This window comes from Danio rerio, chromosome 5 (genome assembly GCF_049306965.1).
Source record: "Danio rerio strain Tuebingen ecotype United States chromosome 5, GRCz12tu, whole genome shotgun sequence".
Lineage (NCBI taxonomy): Eukaryota > Metazoa > Chordata > Actinopteri > Cypriniformes > Danionidae > Danio > Danio rerio.
In genome coordinates, this window is record NC_133180.1 from 64,948,269 (window position 1) to 64,973,931 (window position 25,663).

The following is a 25,663-nucleotide window of genomic DNA, read 5'->3' on the forward strand; positions in this document are numbered from 1 at the left end:
AAGGAGATATGTGCAATGAATAGGTGTCCTCATAGTTGTTGTAGGCAGTATTGTATTAAGTATGGGTTGGTTAAAGTGCAGTGCAGGGTACATATTGATGGTGTGCAGTGAGGGGTATGGAAGAGTCTGTCTGTGTGGGGTGTGTTAAGTGTTCATCAACCTGATAGTCTGAGGGAAGAAGCTTTCCTTCATCCGGCTGGTGCGTGATCGGATGCTGCGGAACCGTCTGCCTGAGGGTAGCAGAGAGAAAAGTCTATGGCTTGGGTGGCTGGAGTTGCTAATAATTCTCTTGGCTTTTCTCATGCACCGCCTGGTGTAGATGTCCTGGAGGGAGGGAAGCTCACCTCCTACTACGCGTCCAGCAGTTCGCACAATCCTATGTAGGCCTTTGCGATTGCTGCTGGTGCTATTCCCATACCAGGTAGTGATACAGCCAGACAGGATGCTCTCCACAGTGTAGAATGAGCGGAGGATGTGGGGGCTCATTCCAAACCTCCTGAGACGCCTGAGGAAGAAGAGGCGTTGTTATGCCTTCCTCAGCACTGCGTCTGTGTGAGCCGTCCATGTCAAATCCTCTGCGATGTGTACTCCAAGAAACTTGAAAGTCCTGACTCTCTCCACTGGTGTCACGTTGATGGTGATGGGGGTGTGTTCTCTTCTCTCTGCTGAAACCACCACCAGCTCTTTGGTTTTGCTGATGTTGAGTGAGATGTGGTTTTCCTCACACCACTGCGTCAGACAGTGCACCTCCTATCTGTAGGCCGTCTCATCATTATCAGTGATTAGGCCCACCACCGTTGTGTCATCAGCAAATTGAACGATGACGTTGGAGCTGTGTTTGGCTCTACATTCGTGTGTACAGGGAGTACAGGAGTGGGCTGAGAACACAGCCCTGTGGAGCACCAGTGTTGAGGATCAGTGTCGATGATGTAATGTTGTTTATTCTGACCTCCTGGCGTCTGCCTGACAGGAAGTCCAGTATCTAGTTGCACAAGAGAGCTGTAAAAACCCAGATCCTGGAGCTTCACCACCAGCTTGGCAGGCACCATGGTGTTGAATGCTGAGCTGTAGTCCACAAACAGCACTCTCACATATGTGCTTTTGTTTTCCAAGTGAGACAGAGCAGTGTGCAAGGTGAAAGCAATTGCATCATCAAGCAATTCCGTATCAGTACAAACGCTTGATAAACAACGTAAGGAACTACGTCAATGGTTTTATGATAGAGGTTATTCTACAAAATGGATTAAAGAAGCTGCGGCCCAATTTAAAAATATGGATCAAAAAGAAGCCTTGGTTCGAAAAACACCAAAACCTTTAAATACACGGATCTCTTGTATTATTCAGTATTGAGAGTATACAGAGTTTGCAAATATAGTATGTAGACATTGGCATAATTTAAATTCAGATCCTGTTATGAGACATTGTTGTAAAGATCCTTAATGAATCGTTTTTAAACGAGCCCCTACTTTGCGACAAATATTAGTGAGAGCAGATCAAGTTTCTGAACGGTCTTATAATCCTTTCTCAGTCCCTGAAGGTAATTATAGATGTGGTCAATGCGCAGTGTAACTTTACAACCAAATGTTAGTTTTTTTAGTCGTCCCCCTTCAGGTAAGCAATTAAAGATTAAAGCTGTGATTTCATGCAACACAAAAAATTTGATCTATATGATTAAATGTCCTTGTGGTTTAGCCTACATCAGTAAAACAAGACTGTTTAAAAAAAAAAAACTATTTGCTGAACACAAGTAATATACGATTAAAGGATCAACGAAATCCAATCTCTTGTTTATTTTAACACATTGAAACAAACCCTTGCGAAATTACGATATATTGGCATTGAACAAGTGAAGGTACAGAGAAGTGGTGGGGACTACATTGACAGACTTTTATTACAGAGGGAAGCGTTTTACATTTACACACTGAATACTTTATCTCAGAGGTTTAAATTTGGATTTTGATTTAAATGCTTTTTGTAAGTGTATTTATATCAAATACTGTTGTATACTAAATATGTGTACACAATTGTTTTCCCCTTGGTTCACTGGCCTTGTGGTTGATTGATGTGATTTTTTGCAGGTGTGATGCGCTATATTTATACATTGAATTCTTTGTCTCTGAGGAAGTTAAATTGTATTTTAAGTCTTGTTTGTAATGGTCTGTGTGTATCTCATATTGTCATATGTATATTGTTGTATTTAAATGTTCCTGTTTACTGGCTTGTTGGCTGATTGTGATGATTGATTGCAGGTGTTTCACTATTTCTTGAGTACTCCCATTAGTAATGCTTTACCTGATGAAGACCATGTCGGTTGAAACGTCGTGTGAGTGATATTAAAGACTTTTGAGAGCTAAAGTGAAGGTGTGCCGATTTTCTTTTGATCTTTTGCTACAAATGTCTACAGAACAAACCACTGTTATACAATAACTTTCCTAATTACCCTAATCTACTTAGTTAAGCCTTTAAATGTAAGCCTTCAACTGTATATAAATAATGCTGATGCTCAATGCTGCTGATAAAGTCATACACAGGAAAGATTTATTTCAATGTACAAAACGCTTTATTGTCCAGAAGAATTAAACATGGACATATACACTCATAAAAATTAAAGACTAAATTAGTTCATACAAAAATTTGCAACTAAATGTGAGAGGTGTGGGTCAAACGCTTTCTTTCAGAAGAGTTCATTGGCTATAGAGTTGCTTATTGGTTCTTCTGGGATTTCGATGAATACTGTACAATGGTCGTTGGTAATGGCCTCTGAATCGCTGATGGTCAGAAGCTGAAATGGTTTTTGATGTCCTTGATCTGCTTCATCATGCCAGCGATGTGCTCTCCTCTGCGGGAAAGAAAGCATATAGTTCAGTGGATCAACAACAACAGTCAAGAACTGTGTACTGTATCAAAGAATGTGCAAGATGTGTCACTCGTATAGTTTTGAATGGGGAAAAGTGTAATGGTCAATATGGCAAATGAAGTCCAGTATTCTAGTACAGGAGCCTATCAATCATCGATCGATGTAGACTGACGATTCTCCGGGAAAGAGGCTCAGACCAGACGTGAGTTTCTGCAGATTTGGCATGATTTGAACGTTTTGAAATGAAACTAAATAGACAGTTGTATTTTTAATTTATTGGTAATGTCCTAATATGAAAATGATTCGTAAGCTTGGCAAGCAATTTTGGAGAATTTAATCTTTCCCCATTCAAACTGAATACCCGAGCATACTGCCCGAGAGCAGTTCAAAAGATGGTCGCTGAGTGAAATGACTTGCCTTAAAGGGACTCTGACTGTATGCACTTGAAACTCCTGTTCCATTTTTAAATAAATACATCTACTGTAGTAGGGTTTTTTGCATAACAGTAACAAGTGGGGGTGGGGGGTGGGGGGGGGGCTATTGTATATTACATTTTATTACAAGTGTAAATGTGTCCATTTTCTGCAAATTACAGTGAAAAGGAATGTGGCTTTTCAATATATATATTTTATATTATTTTGCTTTCTTTTCATCTTGCTACAAATCAAACATACCATTTTAAAGCTCTTTCCAATGCACGCTTGTTACTAGGGCTGCACGATATTGGAATCGGATATTGCTATATTTTATTTTTCTGCAATAAATATTGCGATACGAATAGTTTCACAAGATGTTTTTAATAGCTCTATTTGACATTTTTCTGTGGAGTCTAACAGTATTCAGCTACAGAAATTCAATAATCACAAACCAAAAAATGCTTTTCTTACTTTGCCTTGTCCTGTTTCTACTCTGAATATCTAAATATGCTTAGATTGATTAAAAATATTGTTCAAACTTCAGTTTTTTTAGCTAAATTAATGCTAATGGCGTAAGGAAAACAACATTGTTATTCGCTTTGAAATGTAGATATTTGAACTAGAAACAAGACAAAAAATTCGAAAGTAATACAATTACTTTTTAATTAAAAATTACAATTGTATACATCCCGTATAAATAATGAAATTGAATTTATCCTTGTTACACCTCCAAACATCAGAATTTTGGAGCCCAAATTAGGGATGGGCGATGTTTACCAATTTGGCATCATACAATGTCTAATGTGAAACATTGGCAATGGCATCGTCGTCGTAGGCGGCGATGAATTAATCATTTATGAACAATTAATTCATGACAAATTAATTATTTGTAGCCTACAACTACCTGACCCGCATGGCCTTTGTTTTACCCTTAAGTAATCAAATCATAAATGAATAAAGATAAGTTGCACACAAATTACCACCTGTCAATCAATTTTTCCACATGACTCTGGCATGAACAGGCAGAGTGATCGGTGACATTTAAATGGCATCGACAAACTTGGTTGGTAAAAAAGGTGCACAACCAACAGCAACAAACCAACAGTATCTGAGGCGAAAATCTATCGTGAAAGCGAAAGACTGAAGCAGTGTACTGACGCTGTTACAAGTTATCTGATAGATTCGTTAGATAGAGACAAGATCAATTAAATATCACGGTATTTATATCCAGCGGTACTAAATGTGGCCTAAATGTGTATTTTTCGCGAGTGGGTTGCTGCTGTGACGAGGGCTGGGTGGAGGATCGCGATGCCGGCTCAGCCTTATGTCTATCGGCGATGGACAACAGCAACGTCTATCGACCTAACCCTCGCCCAATGTTTTAAACTCTTTATCAAATGATAAACTTTCAGTCTATTATGGTTAAACCACAAGTTTTCTGTAGCTCTGGTTAAATATGATTATTACTCAACATTGCATCTGGCAATGTGACTATTATGGCAGCAATATCAATCCTGAAACAATATATTGTGCAGCCCTACTTTTAAGCATCTAACAGTATGAATGCTGGCACTGACAGTTCAGAGCTGTGATGTACGTGTGAAACCAAAGCAGTTGTAAAGTGTGTGTACGTACTGTTCTTTCAGCACTCCCTGCAAACACTTCCTCTGGTGGGCGTTTAGAGTGAGGCTGGAGTGAGCCGGAGATGCTCCCGCGTTCATCTGCTTCTTCTGGTAGTCTTTCTTCATGTTCACCTGACAACACATTAACAGCACATTAACATGCGTCCGCGCAGCTCGTAGCAACAAAGGAGCGAGTGCTGCAAAAATAAACTAAGATCCACCATAGAACGGACCTGTTTGATGCCGTTGTCAAGGTGACGGAGCTGATCATTGATGGTCTGCAGTTCCTTCCTCATGTCTTTCTCGCTGTCTGACAGCACAGGAAGTTGACTCCGCAGACTTCCCAAAACCCGCTTTACTCTGTACAACACACATTTTTGCAGCTTAGTTTCAATATTTTTTTAAAGAGTGGGGAGGAAGTTTAGAAAGCCCATGTCATTATTTTTCAACTAAGTTTGGGGTTTCACCAAGTCAAGTTTAACACGTTTTAAGACCCTTATATCAAGTCAACACTACCTATAACATGATGATGGTTTCATTTGCAGCTTAAGAGTGACCTATTATGCAAAAAAACACTTTTATAAGGGGTTTAAACACAATTATGTGGCAACAGTGTTTAAATATAACCAGTTGCTAAAATGTATTCATTCTATAATTTTAAAATCACACTTGATTAAACAGTCTGCAGAAACATTTTAATTGACATTCTCACTTTGTATGAGTCATCAGAGGAAATCCTCGCCCATTAGTGACGATCTCTCTCTCAATAGCATAGGACATTAGTCTTGTTTTTGTATCTGCCACTATGCTGATACACAGGCATTTGTAGCTCCGTCCTCTTTTGAAAGGAGCACCATCTCATTTGAATTTAAAGCGACAGTCAACAAAACAGCACAATTTAGATCAAAGCCTTAAAAGGGCAGTTTCAAAGAGTTATAAAACATTATGGCGTATTGAGCTGAAGCTTCACATACACACTCTAGGTAATTCAGAGATTTGTTTCATGTTTTGTAAAAATAGGCATAATAGGTCCCCTTTAAATACAGCAAATTATTTTTAGACTAGTGGAAGAAAAAGTACAAATCCACTGAAGCAAAATAAAAAAACAAGGCCGCATTTACACTGCAGATCTTGAAGGTCAATTCCGATTTTGTGACTGTATTCGATTTTTTTTGATGACCGGTTACATAATCTTTTAAACACTGCACACAATGACAAGACGCAACATCCAGGAAAAAAAAAAAAAGAGTAGGTGCTGACTGACAGCTGATAATAAAAGAGCGCCCTTTTCTTCATTCCTGTATTTAATCTATTCACAGGGTTTAATTTTTTTCATTCTTTTTGGCAAGTTGTTTTACTAATCGCTTATGACAGAAGAGTTCTCATCTGGCCATCTTCTTTTAATCTAGGCTTTTTTTTAAACCAGAAGGCCACAGCTGGTGTGATTTCTGCATGTGATGTATGCAACAGTTTTATATATTGCGGATGTTGCACTCTCTCTCGCTCACTAAAATGCTTGAAAACTTGTGCTATATGACAATATAAATGCTTTTTTTGTTCTAGTATATGAAATATAAGGTTTGGGACTTGCTGAAGTCTGTTCTTAGATGAAATTGTCAGAGTTGATATCATTCTCAACGGTTTTTAATGATGTGCGACTCTCATTGGCAAGTGAAAATCCGACAGCTTAAACTGCAGCACGGATCCGATTCATATCGGATAAATTTCCACATATGAACAAGGCCTGAATCTGATTGGAGTAAATCAGAATCCATGTATTTTTTTCTGCATGCACATACATGGGCCAAATCTGATCTGTGCCACATGGGAGAAAAAAATGGGTCACTTAAACAATGCAGTGTAAATGCAGCCTAAAACAGGTTTGGAGCCATCTGAGGCGAGTAAATGTTAGTTTTAGGGTGAACTATCCCCTTTAAGACCTTTTTACAATCATTAAAGACCTAGCACAAAACACTTTTACATTATTTAGCAAGCAAAAATTTGAAATTGAACTTTTTCAGCCCTGTAGTAACCCTGCTATGAAACTTAGAATTTAAATTCAGAGAAAGGTGAACCTGTTCATGATGGCTTCTTGACGATATTTGGCATCTTCATATTTATCCGCCAGTCGCTCTGCAGCTTCTGTCAGGCTTTTTCTACAACACATCATCACATTTACCATTTTTAGCACAGTTTACAGTAATTATTGACTCATTAACACTCACATATTTACCACACCTAATAATAGCATCAAGTTGTGGTCTCTAGAGTGAGATGTTGCACTCGCACATTCAGTTCTGAGATAAACGTATTACAGTAGGTGTGATTGAGATTAGAGTTGTGTTAATTGTTACCTGTCCTCTCTACAAAGAGCAAGATCCTCCAACTGCTTGTTCTTCTGTCCGCTCAGGAGCTTTACTCTAAAACAGGACAATCATTATATTACAACATGTTTTTTAACCACAGTCCATTTAAAGAGATAGTTCACCCTAAATTACAATGAACTCACTATTTACTCTCCCTTCACTTGTTTTTTTTTTTTTTTGTGTTACACAAAATATGATATTTTGAAAAATGTTGAAATAAACGCTGACAATTGATATCCATAGTGGGAAAAGAAAATGCTATTGAAGTCAATGGCTACTGGTTTTCAACATTCTTCAAAGTATCTTCTTTGTGTTTAACAGAAGAATGTCAAAAGGGTTTGGAAACACTTGAAAGTGAATTTGTTTCTTTTATTTTTGGGTGAACTATACCTTTAGGCTTTGCAGAAAGTGTTGTTTTAATTCTCACTGTGCATTCACACTAAGGACGGCGAGAGTGTCAAAGTTTGCTTTGGTCGAGGTGATATGAATGACACAAGAAAATTAAAGTCTAAAATATCAACTTCTAAAAAAAATCATAGCTGTACCTTCTCTGCATTTCTTCATGAGCCAGGCCCAGCTTGAGGATGTACTCCTCTCTGAACACTTGTGTGGCTCTGCTCAACAGCTGAAGACATTCAGAAGGAGGAGGAGACGAGTCCTTATCACCCGACCTGAGACACAGAAAAAAAGCATTCTGGACACCGTTCTATTCAGGAAGCTATACATCACAAGCCAATGTAAAATAATGGATAGATTAATATATATTAGAGGGTTTATTGCTAGTTTATCCCTAACAAGTTAGACCAAGATGAGCTGATAGGTCAAAACCAGGTCTTTTAGCCTCGTGATCAATTATTTAAAACCATGTAAATCTTTTTTTTTTTTTTTACTCTGATGGGAATTGAACTGAATGGAAGCAGCCCGTTGTTACCTCAGCATTAATGGATTGGTGGAGCTGCGTGCCAGGATGTTGCGGATATGCTGTTCAAAGGAGTCTTCAGCCAATCCACGCAGAGGAGAGCTGTCTGACCCCGCCCCTGGATGAGAGCACAGCAGCGGAGGAGAAGCCGGGCGAATAGAGCTTCTATAAGAACATTTAAAGAAAAGACAAACACTAAATATTAATATGATAGAAATCATATTTAAAAAGAAATCAGTAACTTCTAATGAAAAAACTAAATAATTCAAAAAGTTCATATTTCAATTTAATGAGATGATTATAGGTGACGCGGTGGCGCAGTAGGTAGTGCTGTCGCCTCACAACAAGAAGGTCGTTAGTTCGAGCCTCGGCTGGGTCAGTTGGCACTTCTGTGTAAAGTTTGCATGTTCTCCCGGCGTTCACGTGGGTTTCCTCCGGGTGTTCCGGTTTCCCCCACAGTCCAAAGACATGTGAATTGGGTAGGCTAAATTGTCCGTAGTGTATGAAGCCTCGTTTATACTTCTGCGTAAAGTGATCGGTATGACCCACGGCGCATGCAACACGCGTAGCTGTGCATTTATACTTTTGCGCGCTGTTTCTGTTGTTCTACAATAACACTTTCAAAATGCTAGTTGGCAGTGAGGTGTTTATGTTCCTCTGTGTCGAGTTTCTTTGCTGGTGTTTTATTTTTTCTGAACGTTTTCTTAATTGAACAAGTGGCTCAAACTCGCTCATTTTGAGGCAGGAACCGGCGGACCTGTAACAACTTTAACCATGAGTTGAAAAAAAAAAAAAAAAAAACGTTCCATCCAGAGCTCCTTTACGTGTTTCCTCTACGACGTGTGGTTATATTTTTTTGAGAGTTGCGCGTCAGCGACGCCGACAGCCATGGCGAGTGCTATGCGTCCACGCGTAGGCCACGTCATAGGATACGCGTGCTCTTGACGCAGAAATATAAACCAGCCTTGAGTGTGAATGAGTGTGTATGGATGTTTCCCAGATATGGGTTGCAGATGGAAGGGCATCCGCTGCGTAAAACATATGCTGGATAAGTTGGCGGTTCGTTATGGTGTTGGTTGTAAGTTGTGGCGACCCCAGAATTATAAAGGGACTAAAGCCTGATTTATACTTCTGCGTCAAGTGACCAGCGTAACCCACGGCGCAACCCACGGCGCAACCCACGGCGCAACCCACGGCGCAACCCACGGCGCAACCCACGGCGCAACCCACGGCGCAACCCACGGCGCAACCCACGGCGCAACCCACGGCGCAACCCACGCGCGTGGCTGTGCATTTATACTTCTGCGCGCTGTCTCTGTTGGTCTGCATTAACACTTCCGAAACGCTAGTTGGCAGTGAGGTGTAAATGTTCCTCTGTGTCGAGTTTCTTCTCTGCTTTTTTGCTTTTCCTGAACACTTCCGGGATGTACAAGTGGCTTAAACTCGCTCATTTTGAGGCAGCAACCGGCGGACGTGCAGCAACTTTAACTATGAGGTAAACACAAAACAAAACTTTCCATCAGGAGCTTCTTCACAGGACTCCTCACTTGTAAACAATCGCTACATTGGGTTTGCGCCATTTGCGCGGCTCTCGGTCCCGCCCAGACTCGTCATCGCTACCAAGCCGACCAATCACAGAGCTTGCGCTACGCGTTGTTGCGACGTGTAGTTACATTTTTTGAGAGGTGCACATCAGTGACGGCCACAGCGAAGGGCTATGCGTCAGCACCGTAGCATACGCCGGTGTTTGACGCAGAAGTATAAATCATGTTGTCATAAATCACAATGCATGTTTCAAATAGAAACTCACAATTGCCTTCAGGACAACCTGTCAAAGTAAAAGTCTGATTAAAACAAAACATTTGTTTAATTTACGAAAAACTATTTAGAAACTCTATAAAACGTGTTATCGAGTTGAAATCTTGTCAACATTTGAACAATTGATTGATTCATGTTTCTGTGTGTTTTGGCAATTCATTTACATAAGGATAGTGTTTGAAACACAAACGTTTAGTGTCTGCAAACGTTATGTGCAAGTTTTTGAAGATGAAACGTGAAAATTGTGCATTTTCATGTGTCGTCTATCGCCATGTCTGTACAACCAAAAACAACTATGGCAGATATACAACATGACATTGCCAGCTTATGGCAACCTGTGCTTGCGTTTGTTTTGATCCAGGAAAGTTATATCTAGTTCAACCACTGGGCGTCAAATTTACATACTGCACCTTTAACAAGACTTTTCTTTGTATGTAGTAATATGAAAGTATGTTGATGCTGGGTTTAATCATGCTAAGCATTGAATAACTTGCTCTAGATTACTCAGGAGATGTTTTTTGCATTGTCAACTTTCCATTTGAGTTGATGTTGAAATTATGTGGAAGATGCAATTGCGGTTTTGCGGGAAACATGGAGAGCATTACACATTTGCACCTCCCTTGCATTGCCAAATACCTACATTTGCATTTGGTGTGAACTGAGCATTAGTTGACATACTGATTTAGTTATTTAATTCAACTGCAGCCTATGATTGATAATCCAATATAATAGGAATTATCAAGCAGCCCCATTTACTTAATTGTACATTCAAAACAATGAATTATCAGCTTTATGTCAAGTCCAAACCCCACTGCAGTTCTCCTACAAATCCCCATTTGAGAAATCCTGCTTTAACAAATGGAAAAAAAAGCCATTGAGTGCTGGTCACATACAGCAGAGGGAGCAGGAGACACTCGTAGGTACTCGTGATGCAGATCATGGTGGCTCCCAGGGACAAGTCTGACACGATCCAAAACCCGCGAACTGGAGCCGGCAAACTGAGAGAGAGGGAGACAGAAATCTTAAAAAGCACCAGTAATCAATAGTTCTTCCTCAGAGTCTCTTAAGGCTTGCTTAAAAGTTTGTAAATCTGCCTTTTGTTTCAGAAGAGATTTGGGGGTTAACCGCCACACTTTTAGTAACACAGGTGGGAAATGTTGATTTCTGGCCGTTCTACCTGTTAGCGAGAGGTCTTGTGCATAGGATGTGCTCTACTATACAGCGCTGCTCTGCCGCCAGCTCCTGCAGACTGTCTTTATCCTCCTCATCTGCACAGAAGACACACAACAACAAAATGTGCTTTATTTTTTACAATTATTATAGATGTTTTAAGGCTGTAAAACCCCTTACTACACACTTTATACACTATTCTTAGACAGGCATTAACATGTTCACACTTTTCTCTCGTTTAAACACTCAATTCAAACCTTTGTAGAAAAGTAAGTCCAGTATTATAGAATGAAACTAAAGATCAAAACCTGTAGTCAGGCACAAATATTCATTGCTGTCAGCAAAAGGGTTATAAAGCTTTTTAGCTTTTGTGTGGATAATGTTGGCATCCATGTTCTTTTTCCTGCCGTCACTGATCCACAAAGCTAAAGCAGACTCTATCCTTAAGGGGGTCGCACATCGGATGCGCCGCGCACATGACTGTTGAAAGTAACACATCCCAAACATGCACATTCACATGTTATTTAAAATGAAATTATTCAGATGGTGCTCTGTGGCGCGGCAGAAATATGAACAGTGTCCTGAGTCGTAGCTAAACACCGCAGATAGCCACTGACTTGTGGCGCCAGTGTGCGTAGCCTGATATAAACCTGTTTACAATTCCAAAATGCAAACCGCCCTGCATGGCGAGTCACATCCGGTGTGCGACCGCCTTTACAATGGTCCTTTTGCGGACAGTTACAACCCATTTTGCATCCTTGTTTGAACTCACACTGCTAGCGATGGAAGATTTATGTTAATTTTGCAAGCTGAATGCAGGTCGGTACACTTTAATGTCCATTTCCACTGTCAAAAGGTACCTAAAAGCAAATCGTACCGTACCACTTTTTGGGTACCTTTTCCAAACGGTACCCTTTTCTCCAGAGAGCTCACAATGTGTCTATATTTGAAATAAACTTCTTGAGTTGATGGTAATAACGGGCGTGTGATTATTGAAGCGAAAAAAACAAAGGAGCAAAGGATTCTTTCAGCAACCTAAACCATGAACAAACTGCCATGTTTACCTCTTATCATTACCTTTTGGACTATTATGAACTCAGAATGACGCAATTACTCTTAGGTTACATGTGCTGCTAAAGATAAAAGGTACAGATGAGAGGTTTGCACTGACAGGCTGTATGTTTTGTGTTGTTTTTGAACCTAAATAAGGACTAATTGTATGCTGTGTGTAGTCTTTCTGTAATTGATAACATATGACAGAATGTAAGGGTCTGTATGTGTTCATACATGCTGCATTAATTTATTTATTTTATATAATCGCAGACGTTACAGTAGGCTATTTCACACTATCATTAATCTGCAGTTATAATCAAATCATGTTCATAGAAAAGTTGTTAATGAACATTTATACTCAAGTACTGTGGATAAAGCATCTGTTTTGTGAGAAGTGCTTCTCATATGATATGTGAACGATCTGTACAGCTTTACTTTCACATTTCCTTAAGCGAGAATGACGTCGACTGCAACTTTCTGTCGTACATCACGCCCACAAACAATTCGTACCTTTTTGCCAATGGAAACGCAAGCTTGATAAAGGTGACCCATACCAACCCGGATAGTACCGTACCATACCACTCAGGGGAAACAGGCCATGAATCGATACCCAAACGCTAATATAGACCGAGTTCCTCAAATGCTGTGATTGTAAAAATGTCAGAGTTGAAAAAGGCACTCACCAGACTCCAGAAACTTGTGTAGTTTTTTGAACCAGGTGAGTCCAACACTGTGCACCCCAGCCTCATGGGTGCAGTGATACCTGTGCTGACACAGAGGGTCTGGAACAGATGGTTTGACAGAAATGAATAGTTTTATTCAGGCAGGATGCATTAACCTGTTAAAAAACTACTATTAAGCATTCAACAACAAGACGTCCCATTTTATAAACAAAGTAGGGGTGTCAAAATTAATTGTTTTTTCGGTGCACCGCGATGCAGATGCGGACAATTCGGTATCGGTTCAGTAATAATCATAACCGGTTATTATGGACTGACGTCATTTATCTCCTACACGCTCTGTTGCGAGGGAGGTGAGCGCCGGTATTTACCACACTCAGGAGCCAACTCAGGGCCAGCCCGTGGCATAGGCAGTGTAGGCAAACACTGTACGTCCAGGGGGGCCCCAAAAATGAGCGCGGTTACGTTAGTTTTGTTTTCGATATTCCTGACACATTCAGTTATATCGGCAATAACTCAAAAACCTCTTACCCTAAAAAGATCTAAAGTGTGTTTCTTACAAAAAGACAAAGCTGGTTATGTTTCACAGCTGTCCTTTTCTTTTTTTCCTCGACATTACAACCACTGCTCCCTCACGTGGAGCGGAGCTCTCAGTAAGGGACCGTCAGAAACCTGCTTTTTTTTTTCCGTTTTCTTTTTTTTTTTTTTTGCTCCGCTCATCACGAACACTCCCGGCTAAACACATATTGCGAGGGCTTAAGTGTGTGTGTGTTTGTTTGTTTGGTGCTGTCTATGTTTGTGTATGTGTGTAAATGAAGCACCGTAAATGCACAGTGATGCACCAAGATATCGAATTGAACCGAATTGATGGCATGATAATCGTAACCGAACCGTGAGACCAGTATAGGTTCACACCTCTAAAACAAAGAAAGCACATTAAATGCAAGGAAATTATCTAATATTTATAAAATATTATATAAATAAATATACAGGATTATTACACGATTATGACTGTTTATGTCTGCTCACCTCGATGTAATCTGATTGGACAGGTGAAGTCTGACTCTGTAATCTCCTCCTCTTCTCCAGCAGGCAGTTTAAGTGTCAGCTCCAGCTCCACACACTCAAATACGTAGAGCGAAGGTGCCGTCTCTGAGCCTCTGGACCATCTCTCTACAGCCTGAACACACACGCAAACACACATTCAGCATATCTTACCGTGCATCAGCTGATTTATGGCTGAATTGTGGATGTCTTACTCCGCCATCCTCCTCTTCCTCTGCCTCCAGCACCACACAGTGATACAGCATTCCTGATTCAGTGGCGATGACCAGGATATTGGGCACGCAAGGCAGGCAGAGCACAGCACACGCATCGTAGCCGTAGTTATCTTCTGCTGCAGGGTACATGGGTAACGGGCCCATCGGCTTCCCTAAACTACCGACACTAGGCGAAAGATGGAAGATTAACAATTGAATCTGGGTATTTAGAGTGCACTTATTAATTTTTTAGAATAAAAACAGACCATTTATAAAAAAATAAATAGCATAGAAAATTCCATAAGACACGGCTTCTCTCTTTCAATTTTTAAGTGCTTTTTACGATTATATTATATTATATTATATTTAGGGATGCTGCGATCAGGATTTTTGCAGCCGATAATAAGTACCAATTCTTTGTCATAGTGATCGGCCAATTCTGAGTACCAGATCTTCCTCTGTGTAAACTCGTGAACAAACACTTGCGATCATTTCCTGAGATCGGCCAGATAACATATATTATATTAATTATGATATTATAATTATTTGAATTCTCATTAGTTTGAAAGTCATGATGTATTCAAAATTTACATAAAATATCCCTATTATTGCACTTTTTTATTATTAATCATTGTAATTAATAACTAATAACATTTATGATATTGCCATTAAATGACAAAATTTGAGAAAAAAAAACTTTGTTGAATAATTAGTTTGAATTAGCTTTAGTTTATTTTTAGAACAATTTCAGTTTTAGATTTCAGCTTTTATTTTATTTTATACATTTTTAAAAATTCTATTAACCTTATAAGTCCCCTCGGTGAAATTTATTTGCCACATAACATCATAATACAACACACATAAAACGTTAAAAATATTATCATTATACTTATTAAAATTACTTAATATTAGCACTTAAACATAAATAGCTCAAGTTAGCACTTAAGTTAGTTCATTTAAGGTGAACTACAAGTTTAATTTAGCTTAAGTTAACAACAAGATAAAAAAAACACTTAGTGCTTTAAATGATCTTCAATTTTTATAAGCCATTTTTCTCTACCATATTATTTTGGTTTGATAATATTCACCTACACTGTGAATGATGTTGCATATCTGTTATCAGAATGAACATGTTTGGTTTTTTTGTATAGGAGTAAGTGTTACCTGTGTGAGAGAGAGATGTAGTTCAGAAAGGTCTCTCCATTGCCGTATAGTATGTAGAGTGGATAAACCACCAGCTCTGCCTTCATTCGCAGACTGCTCAGGTGAGGAGAATCAGCCAACGGTCCAAAGTCAAAAGCCACCGCCGTCTCTCCCAAAGAGGCCGCATAAGAACGACTGCATGAAGATGTCACATCATATGAAGTCAGTGTTTTTTTAGTATCATTAATGTACTATTATTCATTTATATTAATATTTACAGGGTTCCCACAGTAAAAATCTAGAACTATGACAAACAATGCATTATCATATTCCAGTAATCACATTTGAATATTATCAGTATTAAATTCAACTAATTCTATTATTTTAGGTTATTTGAACATCAATGTTTAAACCAGTCTACATTTGTGAAAATAACATTCAAACATCACCATTATTATGACTTTTTAATGTGGATATTAAGTGTAAGCAAAATGAATGGCTTTCATGGTGCTATCCATGCTGGGGGTGTGAATTAAGGTGTCTGATTTAAAAGTACTAGTGATTTTAGTGATTCCTTGAAAGTCCTTGAATTGGGTGTCCACAAAAGAGTGGGAACCCTGTATTAAGTGTGCCTCACAAAGGTGAGTAGGCTTGACAAACCACCAGTAGAAAACACTCTTCCATCTCTCTGACACTTGCACCAGTTTTTGCACCAGACACATTTTTACAATCATTCCATAAAAACAAACTAACAAACAAACAAACAAACAAAAAACATTGTGCATTTATGAAGCGTGCTTCACACAGGTGAGTGGGCTTGATAAACCACCTGTAGAAACATTTTTCTCTCTCTCAAAAACAAACAAACATTTATTAATTTTCCTTCGGCTTAGTCCCTCATTTATCTGGGGGTGCCACAGCGGAATAAACCAGCAACTATTCTGGCATACGTTTTAAGCAGCAGATGCCCTTTCAGTCACAATCCATCACTGGGAAATATATATATAGTCTCTCAATCACACACACTCATACACTACGACCAACTAAGTTCATCCAATTCACCTATAAAGCATGTCTTTGGACTGTGGGGGAAACCCACACCAACACGGGGAGAACATGCAAACTCCAAACAGAAAGCGACCTTCTTGCTGTGAGGCAACAGTGCTAACCCCTGAGCCACCGTGCCACCTCTCCTTACTTTAGCACTAAATTCTCTGAGCATTAAAATTAGCTTTGTATAATTAGCACTTGTGTATTGCTTCTTCTTGTTGAATCACTGAAGGCCTCCTCATTTGTAAGTCACTTCAGACAAAAGTGTGTGCTAAATGACTAAATGTAAATGTAATTTTTAAAACATTTTGTATTTAATTTTATTGGTTAATTCGAATTGTACATTTATTTTATTTAGTTGTAATTGTGTTTCTACATCAAGTAAAAAAATCAAGTAATGTGTCTTTGTAACTAGCTAAAACTAATTGAATAAAATTCTTATTAAATAATTTATTTTTAAAAAATTTATTTTAGATAATGTTTACTCTAATACATTATAAAGACTCTCGTTGGGCTCCACAAATAATTAAAATAAACTTGAGATTGAGCAAAAGCTGTGATTCTTGTTAAGGTTAGGGTTACTGGGAAGCAACGCAAACAGCAGTCAAATCTTAAAGGGCCATGAAACCCCCTCGTTTCAGCAGGGTGTTTTCACACCTCTACTTTGGAAAAAGTCAGAAAAGTGGGCGTGTCCAGCTCTGTTTAGGGGGGAGTGTCGGAGGAACTAAAGTGGGATGGTGTGGGAGTGTCTATTTGTGCACGCGCGAGTTTCAGAGTCAAAATACACACCCACACAGACAGGAGAAGTGTTTAACCTACATGGACATCTGTAGTCTAATTATTTGCCTAATTATTAAATGTTGGACTTTAACTGCAGTTTGGCTCTTTCATTCAGGGAATTCATTCATGCCTCTCGCGACAAACGAGATATTTGATTGGAGGAACTGCTGCAAGCGTGTATTTTTCATGCAATGTTTGATACCGCACGGCGAATGAGAGAAAAAAAAAAACTCCGCATTTCCCGGAAACTTAGATGCACACGGCAGGTAGCATCAGAAAGCCGAATGTGTTATTCCGGTCACAAAATGCGGTGCTAACATTTCTGCACTCAGTGCAATAGTTAACTTAATTCGATACGAACAAACTGAATAAACAAAGAGCACTGGTCGCTCACTTACCAAATCTGTAGAGACAGGACAATCACCAGCAACTAGAGCTTTATGGAGAGAATACTACAAGCAAATCCAGATTTCAGCATTTGCAGATGAGAACAGCTCTCAGGTAAACGTGCGTTTACACTGTTAAACGAGCGTCGCGTACACTGTTAATCCAGACGTGATCCAGATAAGCTCTCACAGAGAGAAAATGAAAACGAAACTTAACGGCAGCAAACTATAGAAGCAACACTTCACGCTTGTTTTGCCAACACAACGTGGCGTCTTTGTGGTGTAAACACGGTGACACAAATGAATATTAATGAAGTTGCACAGTAGAGCGCGCTGATTGGTTTGAACCAAGCCTTACTCATGCATTAATGTATCACACTGTAAGACGTAATAAGACTCACTCTGGCACAGACGCCCAGTCTGCACGCTGGAATACACGCTATTATGTCATGACCGTGACGCAGCTTCAAAAATTCGTTTCAAACAGGAAGTACGAATTTGCTTGAAATAACGCAAAAACAACCAATTTACACTTTTTAGTGAAATATAGGTGTCCTAATAGTGTTTTTAGCAGTGTGGGACACATATACGACTGTCAACAGCTCAAAAAATGTGTTTTGGTGTTTCGTGACCCTTTAATCTTGTACATCCAATATGACGTCTGAAAAAAAAATCACTTGATCGAAGCGTTTAGCAAGGCATATTTCTAATCAAAAACTGAAATTTGATGTAGAAAACTTATTAAATATCTTTAAAGAACATGATCTTCTTGACTTAATATTCTAAAGTTAAATAAAAGGAATAAAAGAAAAATCAATGACTTTGACCCATACTATGCCAAGAATTTTCATTTCGGTTCATCCCTAGATTTACCTTTGTGTTTAATAACCCTGATCCAAGCAGAATACTCCTAGCGTCTGGCAATACCGTTGGATAAAATGAAAAATATAGCAGCTACACGCTTACCTTCTTGTATGGACGCTGCTGTCATCATCCAACTGAGACACAGATAAAACTCTAGCAGGGGACTGGGGCTCCTTAAGATTATAAAATCTGGTGGTAAAAAACAAACAAACATACTTTGTATAACCCAGTACAAAATGAACAGTGAAGCTCTTCAGAGTCAGATCTCTCAGACTTCTGTCAGGGATTAATTTCAGATACCTGATGGTGTTATCTGAGGTCAGCAGAACGAGATGAGGCTCCTCAGTTTCACTGGGATACCAGACAGCTTGACGAAGAGTCACAGACGCAGAACTGGTGAAGAAGCGTTCAGCCAGCGGAATGGTCCTGTCAAAAGAAAACGTTTAAAATCAGAGAATCTAAAACAAAAAAGGAGAATGGAAGAGCAATGCAACTCTCTTAAAGAGTTATTTTACTCTGATGAATGGTTAGATGCCTTACATGACAATCACACTTACAAGAAATAATTAACAGATTTAACACAAACGATTACAATAAAGGTCCCGTATATTGCATTGTTTTAATAACTTAAATTGTTTTCTAATATCTACATAGTAGGCATGTGGCTTAGATAAGGTCAAAAATCCTCCAGAAATGGTTTTATATTACTTTATATACTATCTTTATATAATACCCATAGAATGAAAAGGTCCCTACTGACCATATTTGGAATGGTCAAGAATATTAATGAGCCCATTTCTGACAGTCTCAGTGCTTTCTCTCGCACACAAACACACACAGCATGATGTACTCTAAAAAACACATAGGGGCAAAAAAATCATTCTAAATTCAAAAATTCATTTTTCAAAAAACTATTTTAACAATCCTGTTAAATCTTTTTTAGCTTAAGTGGTGGAGAGGTTTATCTTAGCACGGAGTAAGGTATCTAATTTACCAGACAGAGTAATCTAAAATAAAATATAGACTAAAAATGATCATTAAACTTGACAAAAGAGACCAACAGAGATGTAGTGTGTTGTATTTTAAAGCTATAATGTAAATGTAAACACAGCCAGGAATTAATATGAAACACAGAAAAAGTTGTGGACAAATTGAGACTCAAAATAACCCCAGAGGGGATGTAAAAATATTGAGGTAAATTTGAGGGAATTATATTCGCATGTTCAAATTATAACTCAAAAATGTGGATATAAACATTTTGAGGTAAGGTAGGTTTTATATTTGCGCAACTTTCTCCTTAATAACATTTCAGAAAAGTATTATTTTCAAATTGTAAATAGGGAAATCAAATTAGCAGCCAATGACTATCTAAAGTTCGACAATGTTCATGGTCAAATATATAATGCTAATGCTGTTTTGATTTCGAACGGAATATTCAAATTAGCGTAGTAAACAATGTATGGACCGTTAAAAATGAACAAATGCGCTAATATAAAACCAACTTTACCTCAATCACAATGAAAGGGTAGTCAATTTGCCCAGAACATGTGGTTGAATTTGTGAAAAATGTCAAAGAATTTTCCAAAAATGTTTGTCAAAATAAGATGTCACCAAAAATCATTCCATTTGCTGAAACACAGAAAAAGTTGTGGCCAAAATAAGACTCAAAAATCACCCCAGAGAGGATGAAAACATCACCAACAGCTTGTTTTATATTCGCACATTCATTTAGTGACAACACAATCCTTATATTGTTTACCGCTACTTAAACATTACATTATTAGTTACCTCCAGAAATGTCAAGAGCATTTGTGCTCTGCGTCTTTTGTCTTTAAACGTCATTCATTGCATGTCAGCATACTGTCTTCTAAAGCACAAGTCATTTATTAAATGGAGAAAAGGTTGACGCAGCTTCTCCCACTGTAGCAAATCCCGTTTTTACTTTTGATAGTTGGCGACAGTTTATCAGGAAGTTACAATTTTGTTCTTTTTGACTACTTGGATGGAAACACTGCTTTAATCTTTTATGCAATATTTCAGTTTTGAGCATAATTTTAATTAGCATCTTTGGATGAAAACAATACATAGCTATAAACTATCAGAGGACAACACTGTTCACAATCAATTGAATAGTGCTAATGCTGTTGTTGTTTTTTTAGGTCATACTTCATATGTGATTTCAGACTGAATGTTCAAATTAGTGTGGTAAACAATACAGGAACCATTAATAAAGAACAAATGTGCTAATATAAAACCAAATTTACCTCAATTATAATGAAAGGGTAGTCAATTGCCCCAATGTATGGTTTAGTTTGTGAAAATTTCCAAAGCATTTGTCCAAAATATGTCAAAATAAGATTTGTGACTAAAAATCATCCAATTTGCTGAAACAAGCTGTGGCCAAAAAAAAAGGCTCAAAAATCACCCCACAGTGGATGTAAACATATTGAGGTAAAAAGTTGGTTTTATATTCACAGGACTTTCTCCTTAATATTGTTTCAGAAAAGTATTATTTGCACATTCTAAACAGGGAAATCATATTAGCAGCTAATGACTATCAGAGAACAACACTGTTCACAGTCAATTAAATAGTACTAATGTTGTTGTATTTGAAGTCATACTGCATATGAGATTTCAGACCGAATGTTCAAATTAGTGTGGTAAACAATATAGGAACCGTTAAAATGAATGAATGTGCGAACATAAAACTTTACCTCAATCATAACAAAAGAGTAATAAATTTTCCCGGAGTGTTTTGTTGAATTTGTGAAAAATTTAAAAGCATTTTAACAAAATATGTCAAAATACGATGCGTCACCAAAAATCATCCCATTTGTTGAAACTCAGAGAAAGTTCAACAAGTTCAACTTCATATGCGATTTCTGACTAAATGTACAAATTAGTGTGTTAAATAATTTAGGAATCGTTAAAATGAATGAATGTGCGAATATAAAACCAACTTTAGCTCAATTATAACAAAACGGTGGTCAATTTGCCCATTGTACTCTTGAATTTGTGAAAATTTCCAAAGCATTTTACCAAAATATGTCAAAATAAATAAGATTTGTCACCAAAAATTATTCCATTTGCAGAAACAGAGAAAGCTGTGGCCAAATTATGACTCAAAATCCAGAAGTGGATAAAAGCATCGCCAACAGCTTGTTTTATATTCACGCATTTGTTAAGTGACAACACAATTCCTATATTCATTCATTCAATTATCTATTTATTTATTTATTTATTTTCTTGTCGGCTTAGTCCCTTTATTAATCCGGGGTCGCCACAGCGGAATGAACCACCAACTTATCCAGCACGTTTTTTTACGCAGCGGATGCCCTTCCAGCCGCAACCCATCTCTGAGAAACACAATTCCTATATTGTTTACTTTTAATTTTTCGATCTGAAATCACATGCAAGTATGATTTTAAACAACATTAGCACTTTTTTATTGACTGAACAATGTTGTATGTTGATAATCGTTGGCTGTCTGCTAATATGATTTCCCAATTTGGAATTTGCAAAGAATACTTTTATAAAATGTGCGAATATATAACCAACTTTACCTCAATAAAATAGTCAAAATCACTCACTTGCAGTTGATCTGGATCCGTCCGCCCTCAAACTCGGACTTCTTCCCCCAGCGCTGTGGCAGCTCCAGGACAGTGGCTCCTCGCTGACCGATGAGGGCCACATGATACTGCGAGGGGCTGACGAGCACCTGACACACCTCGAACAGCGGCGGGTTGATGCACAGCAGGGTCTGCGGAGAGATCGGTAAACGTTTACACACAACCGGCGATGTAACTACACTAAAGCAGAAGCCATTTAAAGTCGCTGACCTGATATCTGGAGGTGTCTGGTTCGCCGTCAGAGTTCAGCTGTCGCAGGTTTGTGGTGTAAAACACGCTCTCAACGCTGTCCCAAATGAACAGATCACCGTTCAAACAAAACGTCAGGTTCTTAGCTATTCTTTTACTTGTCCCCTGAGGCTCTAAATGAAGCCTTTCTTGTAAATTATTGAATATATCGTGGTTCTTCAGCGCTTCCCTCCAACGATCTCCCGCAAGCGACGCCATGATTTCTGTACTGTCGCAAAGTAAACACGTCAGAGATACCCTCCAATAGGATCGCTACATGACTAAATACAAATGAAATGATTTTATTAAATAAACTGTATTACACAAAATCTATTTACAATAAATAAACACAAACATACAGTAAAACAGATTAAAATACATAAAATAATGTAATAAACGTGTAAATAAACATGCAAAAAAGTACCATGTTGGTGAAAAATGCAAAAATGTAAAAATAAGGAACAAACTGTTTTGAAACTAATATTTTTAACACATTCATAATTATAGTATCTATTAAACCTTTTAAACATGTCTTTTACATTTAAAGCAGGTCTCTCTTGCATACTGGATGATCACATTTGGGAGTCTGTGGCATTAATAAGACTGAAAGCACCGTGTTGGGCTTTATTGAGTATGAACAACTTAAAAGAAAACAGTTTTATGCTGTGAACTTGGTTTTGCTGCTTGCAAAAATTCATTCATAAGTCAAAAATGTCAGATTCCAGACTGTCTATCCAATTGTATTACATCAAAAAAGGCTCTAAAACGTTATTTGTTTGCAAATATTTTTTTAATGAGCCATTTTTGCTTTATGTATTTTTATAGCTCCTGTTTTTAGTTGTTTCTCTCTTTTTATTTGTTTGTTTTTCATTGTTAAAGAAAAAAAAATTTATATGGATTTATATGTTTATTACTCATTTTAATAATATTGGTATCTAACACTTTATTTTGATGGTCCCTTTTGCACATTTTGTTGACTAAAAGTTGAATTGCAAGTACATGCCAATTACTTCTCATTTGAGTATTAGTAGACTGTCTGCTTAATATCTGTTGATACTGTTCCTTCAACAGACATGTCAAGCATGTCAACTTACACTAACCCTAACCCCTATCTGCAGTCTACTTATCTAATGAAAATTAATTTTTCATGTAGATGCAATGGAGCTTAAATTCTAAGTTGTCGGTTCATTACGCTGTGGCGACCCCTGCTTAATAAAAGTACTAAGACGAAAAGAAAATGAATAAACAAGAAAAAAGACTGTAATAGTTTATTTATAGTCAACTATAACAACACACAGGACAAGAAGATATAATAATGAATTAAATAATTGTTAAATGAAATTAATAATTAAATCATATTGTTTTTGGCAGATTTATTGGTTCAGATTAGAAAATGTAATTATTTATTTATTTTCTGTGCATCTTTTTATTAACATTTTAACTATTAATCACAAAACACATTGAAACAAACCAACAGACAATGCCCATTTTAACAATGCAAAGCTAAAGAAACAGAATAAATTAATATGCAGAATACATTTTCTAATCTGAATTATATCTGATTATATCTGATTTATGTCATATTCTCCCTTTTTTCTTGAATAAATGCATAAATAAATAAATATTATGGTGATGATGATGATAATAATGAACACTGCAGGTTTATACACAAGAAACAATATTTATTTGATATTTAATTATAATTAAGACAGGAGCTAAGTATTGTAACTTATGCAGCAATAAATTAATTAATTAATAAAGAAAGTACTTAATGAAAAAGATTCAAATAAACAATCAAATGTTTCAATAAGTTTAATAAATAGACATCATAGAAACAAACAAATAAATAAGCTGTACTTAAAATCTGAAATAAATAAATACCAATGCACAGTAAAACACAAATTGAAATATTCATTCATTCATTTTCCCTAGTCCCTTGATTCATCAGAGGTCACCACAGTGGAATGAACCACCAACTATCCAGCATATGCTCTACACAGTGGATGCCTTTACAGCTGCAATACTCTCACATTCACACACATACACTATACAGCCAATTTAGTTTATCCAATTCACCTGTACCACTTGTCTTTGAACTGTGGGGGACCCCAGAGCACCCTGAGGAAACCCATGCGAACGCGAGGAGAACATGCAAACTCCACACAGAAATTTCAACTGACCCAGCCAGGACTCAAACCAGTGACCTTTTTGCTGTGAGGCAACAGTGCTAACCACTGAGCCACTGTGTCACCGATTTAAATATAATAATTGCATAAAGTAAATAAACATAAACCATAATATTTTAACACATTCATAAATATAGTATAAAGTCAATATTTGAACAAAACAAACATATAGATGTATTTTAAGGAAGAAACGGGTTTAAAAATGTATCTTTTTGAATCATTCATAATTTTAGTATACGTTAAATCTTTTAAGTCAAGTCAAGCTTTATTGTCATTCTGCTACATGTGTGGACATACAGAAAAAATGTCGTGTTTCGCAGAACAACAGTGCTACATAAATTAATCATAAATATACAAACAACACTGGACATGAGAGATATTTTCAAAAACTTACGCTGTAAAAAATGATAGGATCAATTTTTCATGACAACATATGTTTTTAGTTGATTGTAACTTATTAAACTAAGTTAATCATGTTCTAACTTAATTTTATAAGTCAGTTTTAAGTCAGTTTAACATAATATAAGTTCAATGGACTCAAAGGTTAATTTGATTCAGGTTAAAAATGAAGGCAACCAGGAATTCTTCACAGTGTATGCACATAGGCTACTATAAGATACTAAATAAGACAGGCTACAAGTACTTTTACAAGAGACTGATCAATGTTGTGCAGGATATTGTGCAAGAGAGGTATTAAAGGTGAATATTGTGCAAGAGTTAAGGTTGAAGCAAGGAGTGCAACATGATTGTGGTACATCAATAGTAGGCTAAACATCATTTTCCTTATTGAGTAAAATGGAGTTTAAATGAAGTGTCAGGTGCAAGGGTGTAGATTCGCTCTTGGCATTGGTGGGGACACACAACTCTAGAGCTCCTACATTGCGCAAATTGTTTCTGTGCTTTAAAAAAACATGAATAAATTTCCTAAGAATATAAAATAAACACTTAATATTACAAATAACAATGAATGAATCACAGTCCATGCTGCAAATGTCAATTTACATGATTTTACTGCAATCTGGCTTTAAGGAGGTATGAATGTGGAGAAATTTAGAAATTTCGATTTAACTGTTTTATCCTGATTATTGTTTTTCATAATTATGAACGTCAAAATGGAAACTGAATTTCGTTTAATTGCTCTGCCTTGTTTAATAGTATAATAGTGAACTCATAGCAAACTTAACTTTAACCAATTATGCACAAGTAGGTTACTAAAAGTTGACGAAGCTTTATTATA

General features: G+C 37.4%; 1 protein-coding gene across 3 annotated transcripts; it reads right to left on the reverse strand.

The window, feature by feature from the left end:
* Positions 1-2,537: 2,537 nt before the first annotated feature.
* nup88 (nucleoporin 88) lies at positions 2,538-22,471 on the reverse strand. 3 transcript variants are annotated; one of them, XR_012405750.1, is made up of 17 exons: positions 22,223-22,471; positions 21,974-22,143; positions 18,684-18,809; positions 18,486-18,572; positions 15,325-15,498; positions 14,161-14,347; positions 13,931-14,081; positions 12,905-13,003; positions 11,176-11,266; positions 9,854-10,996; positions 8,193-9,311; positions 7,807-7,932; positions 7,250-7,315; positions 6,971-7,051; positions 5,129-5,255; positions 4,909-5,027; positions 2,538-2,839 (listed from the first exon to the last, which is right to left on the reverse strand). XR_012405750.1 is itself a non-coding variant. In NM_001020466.1 (17 exon segments), coding segments are annotated over 17 exon segments (2,163 nt in total). In that variant the 5' UTR covers positions 22,460-22,468; the 3' UTR covers positions 2,542-2,775.
* Between the last annotated feature and the right edge of the window lie 3,192 nt (positions 22,472-25,663).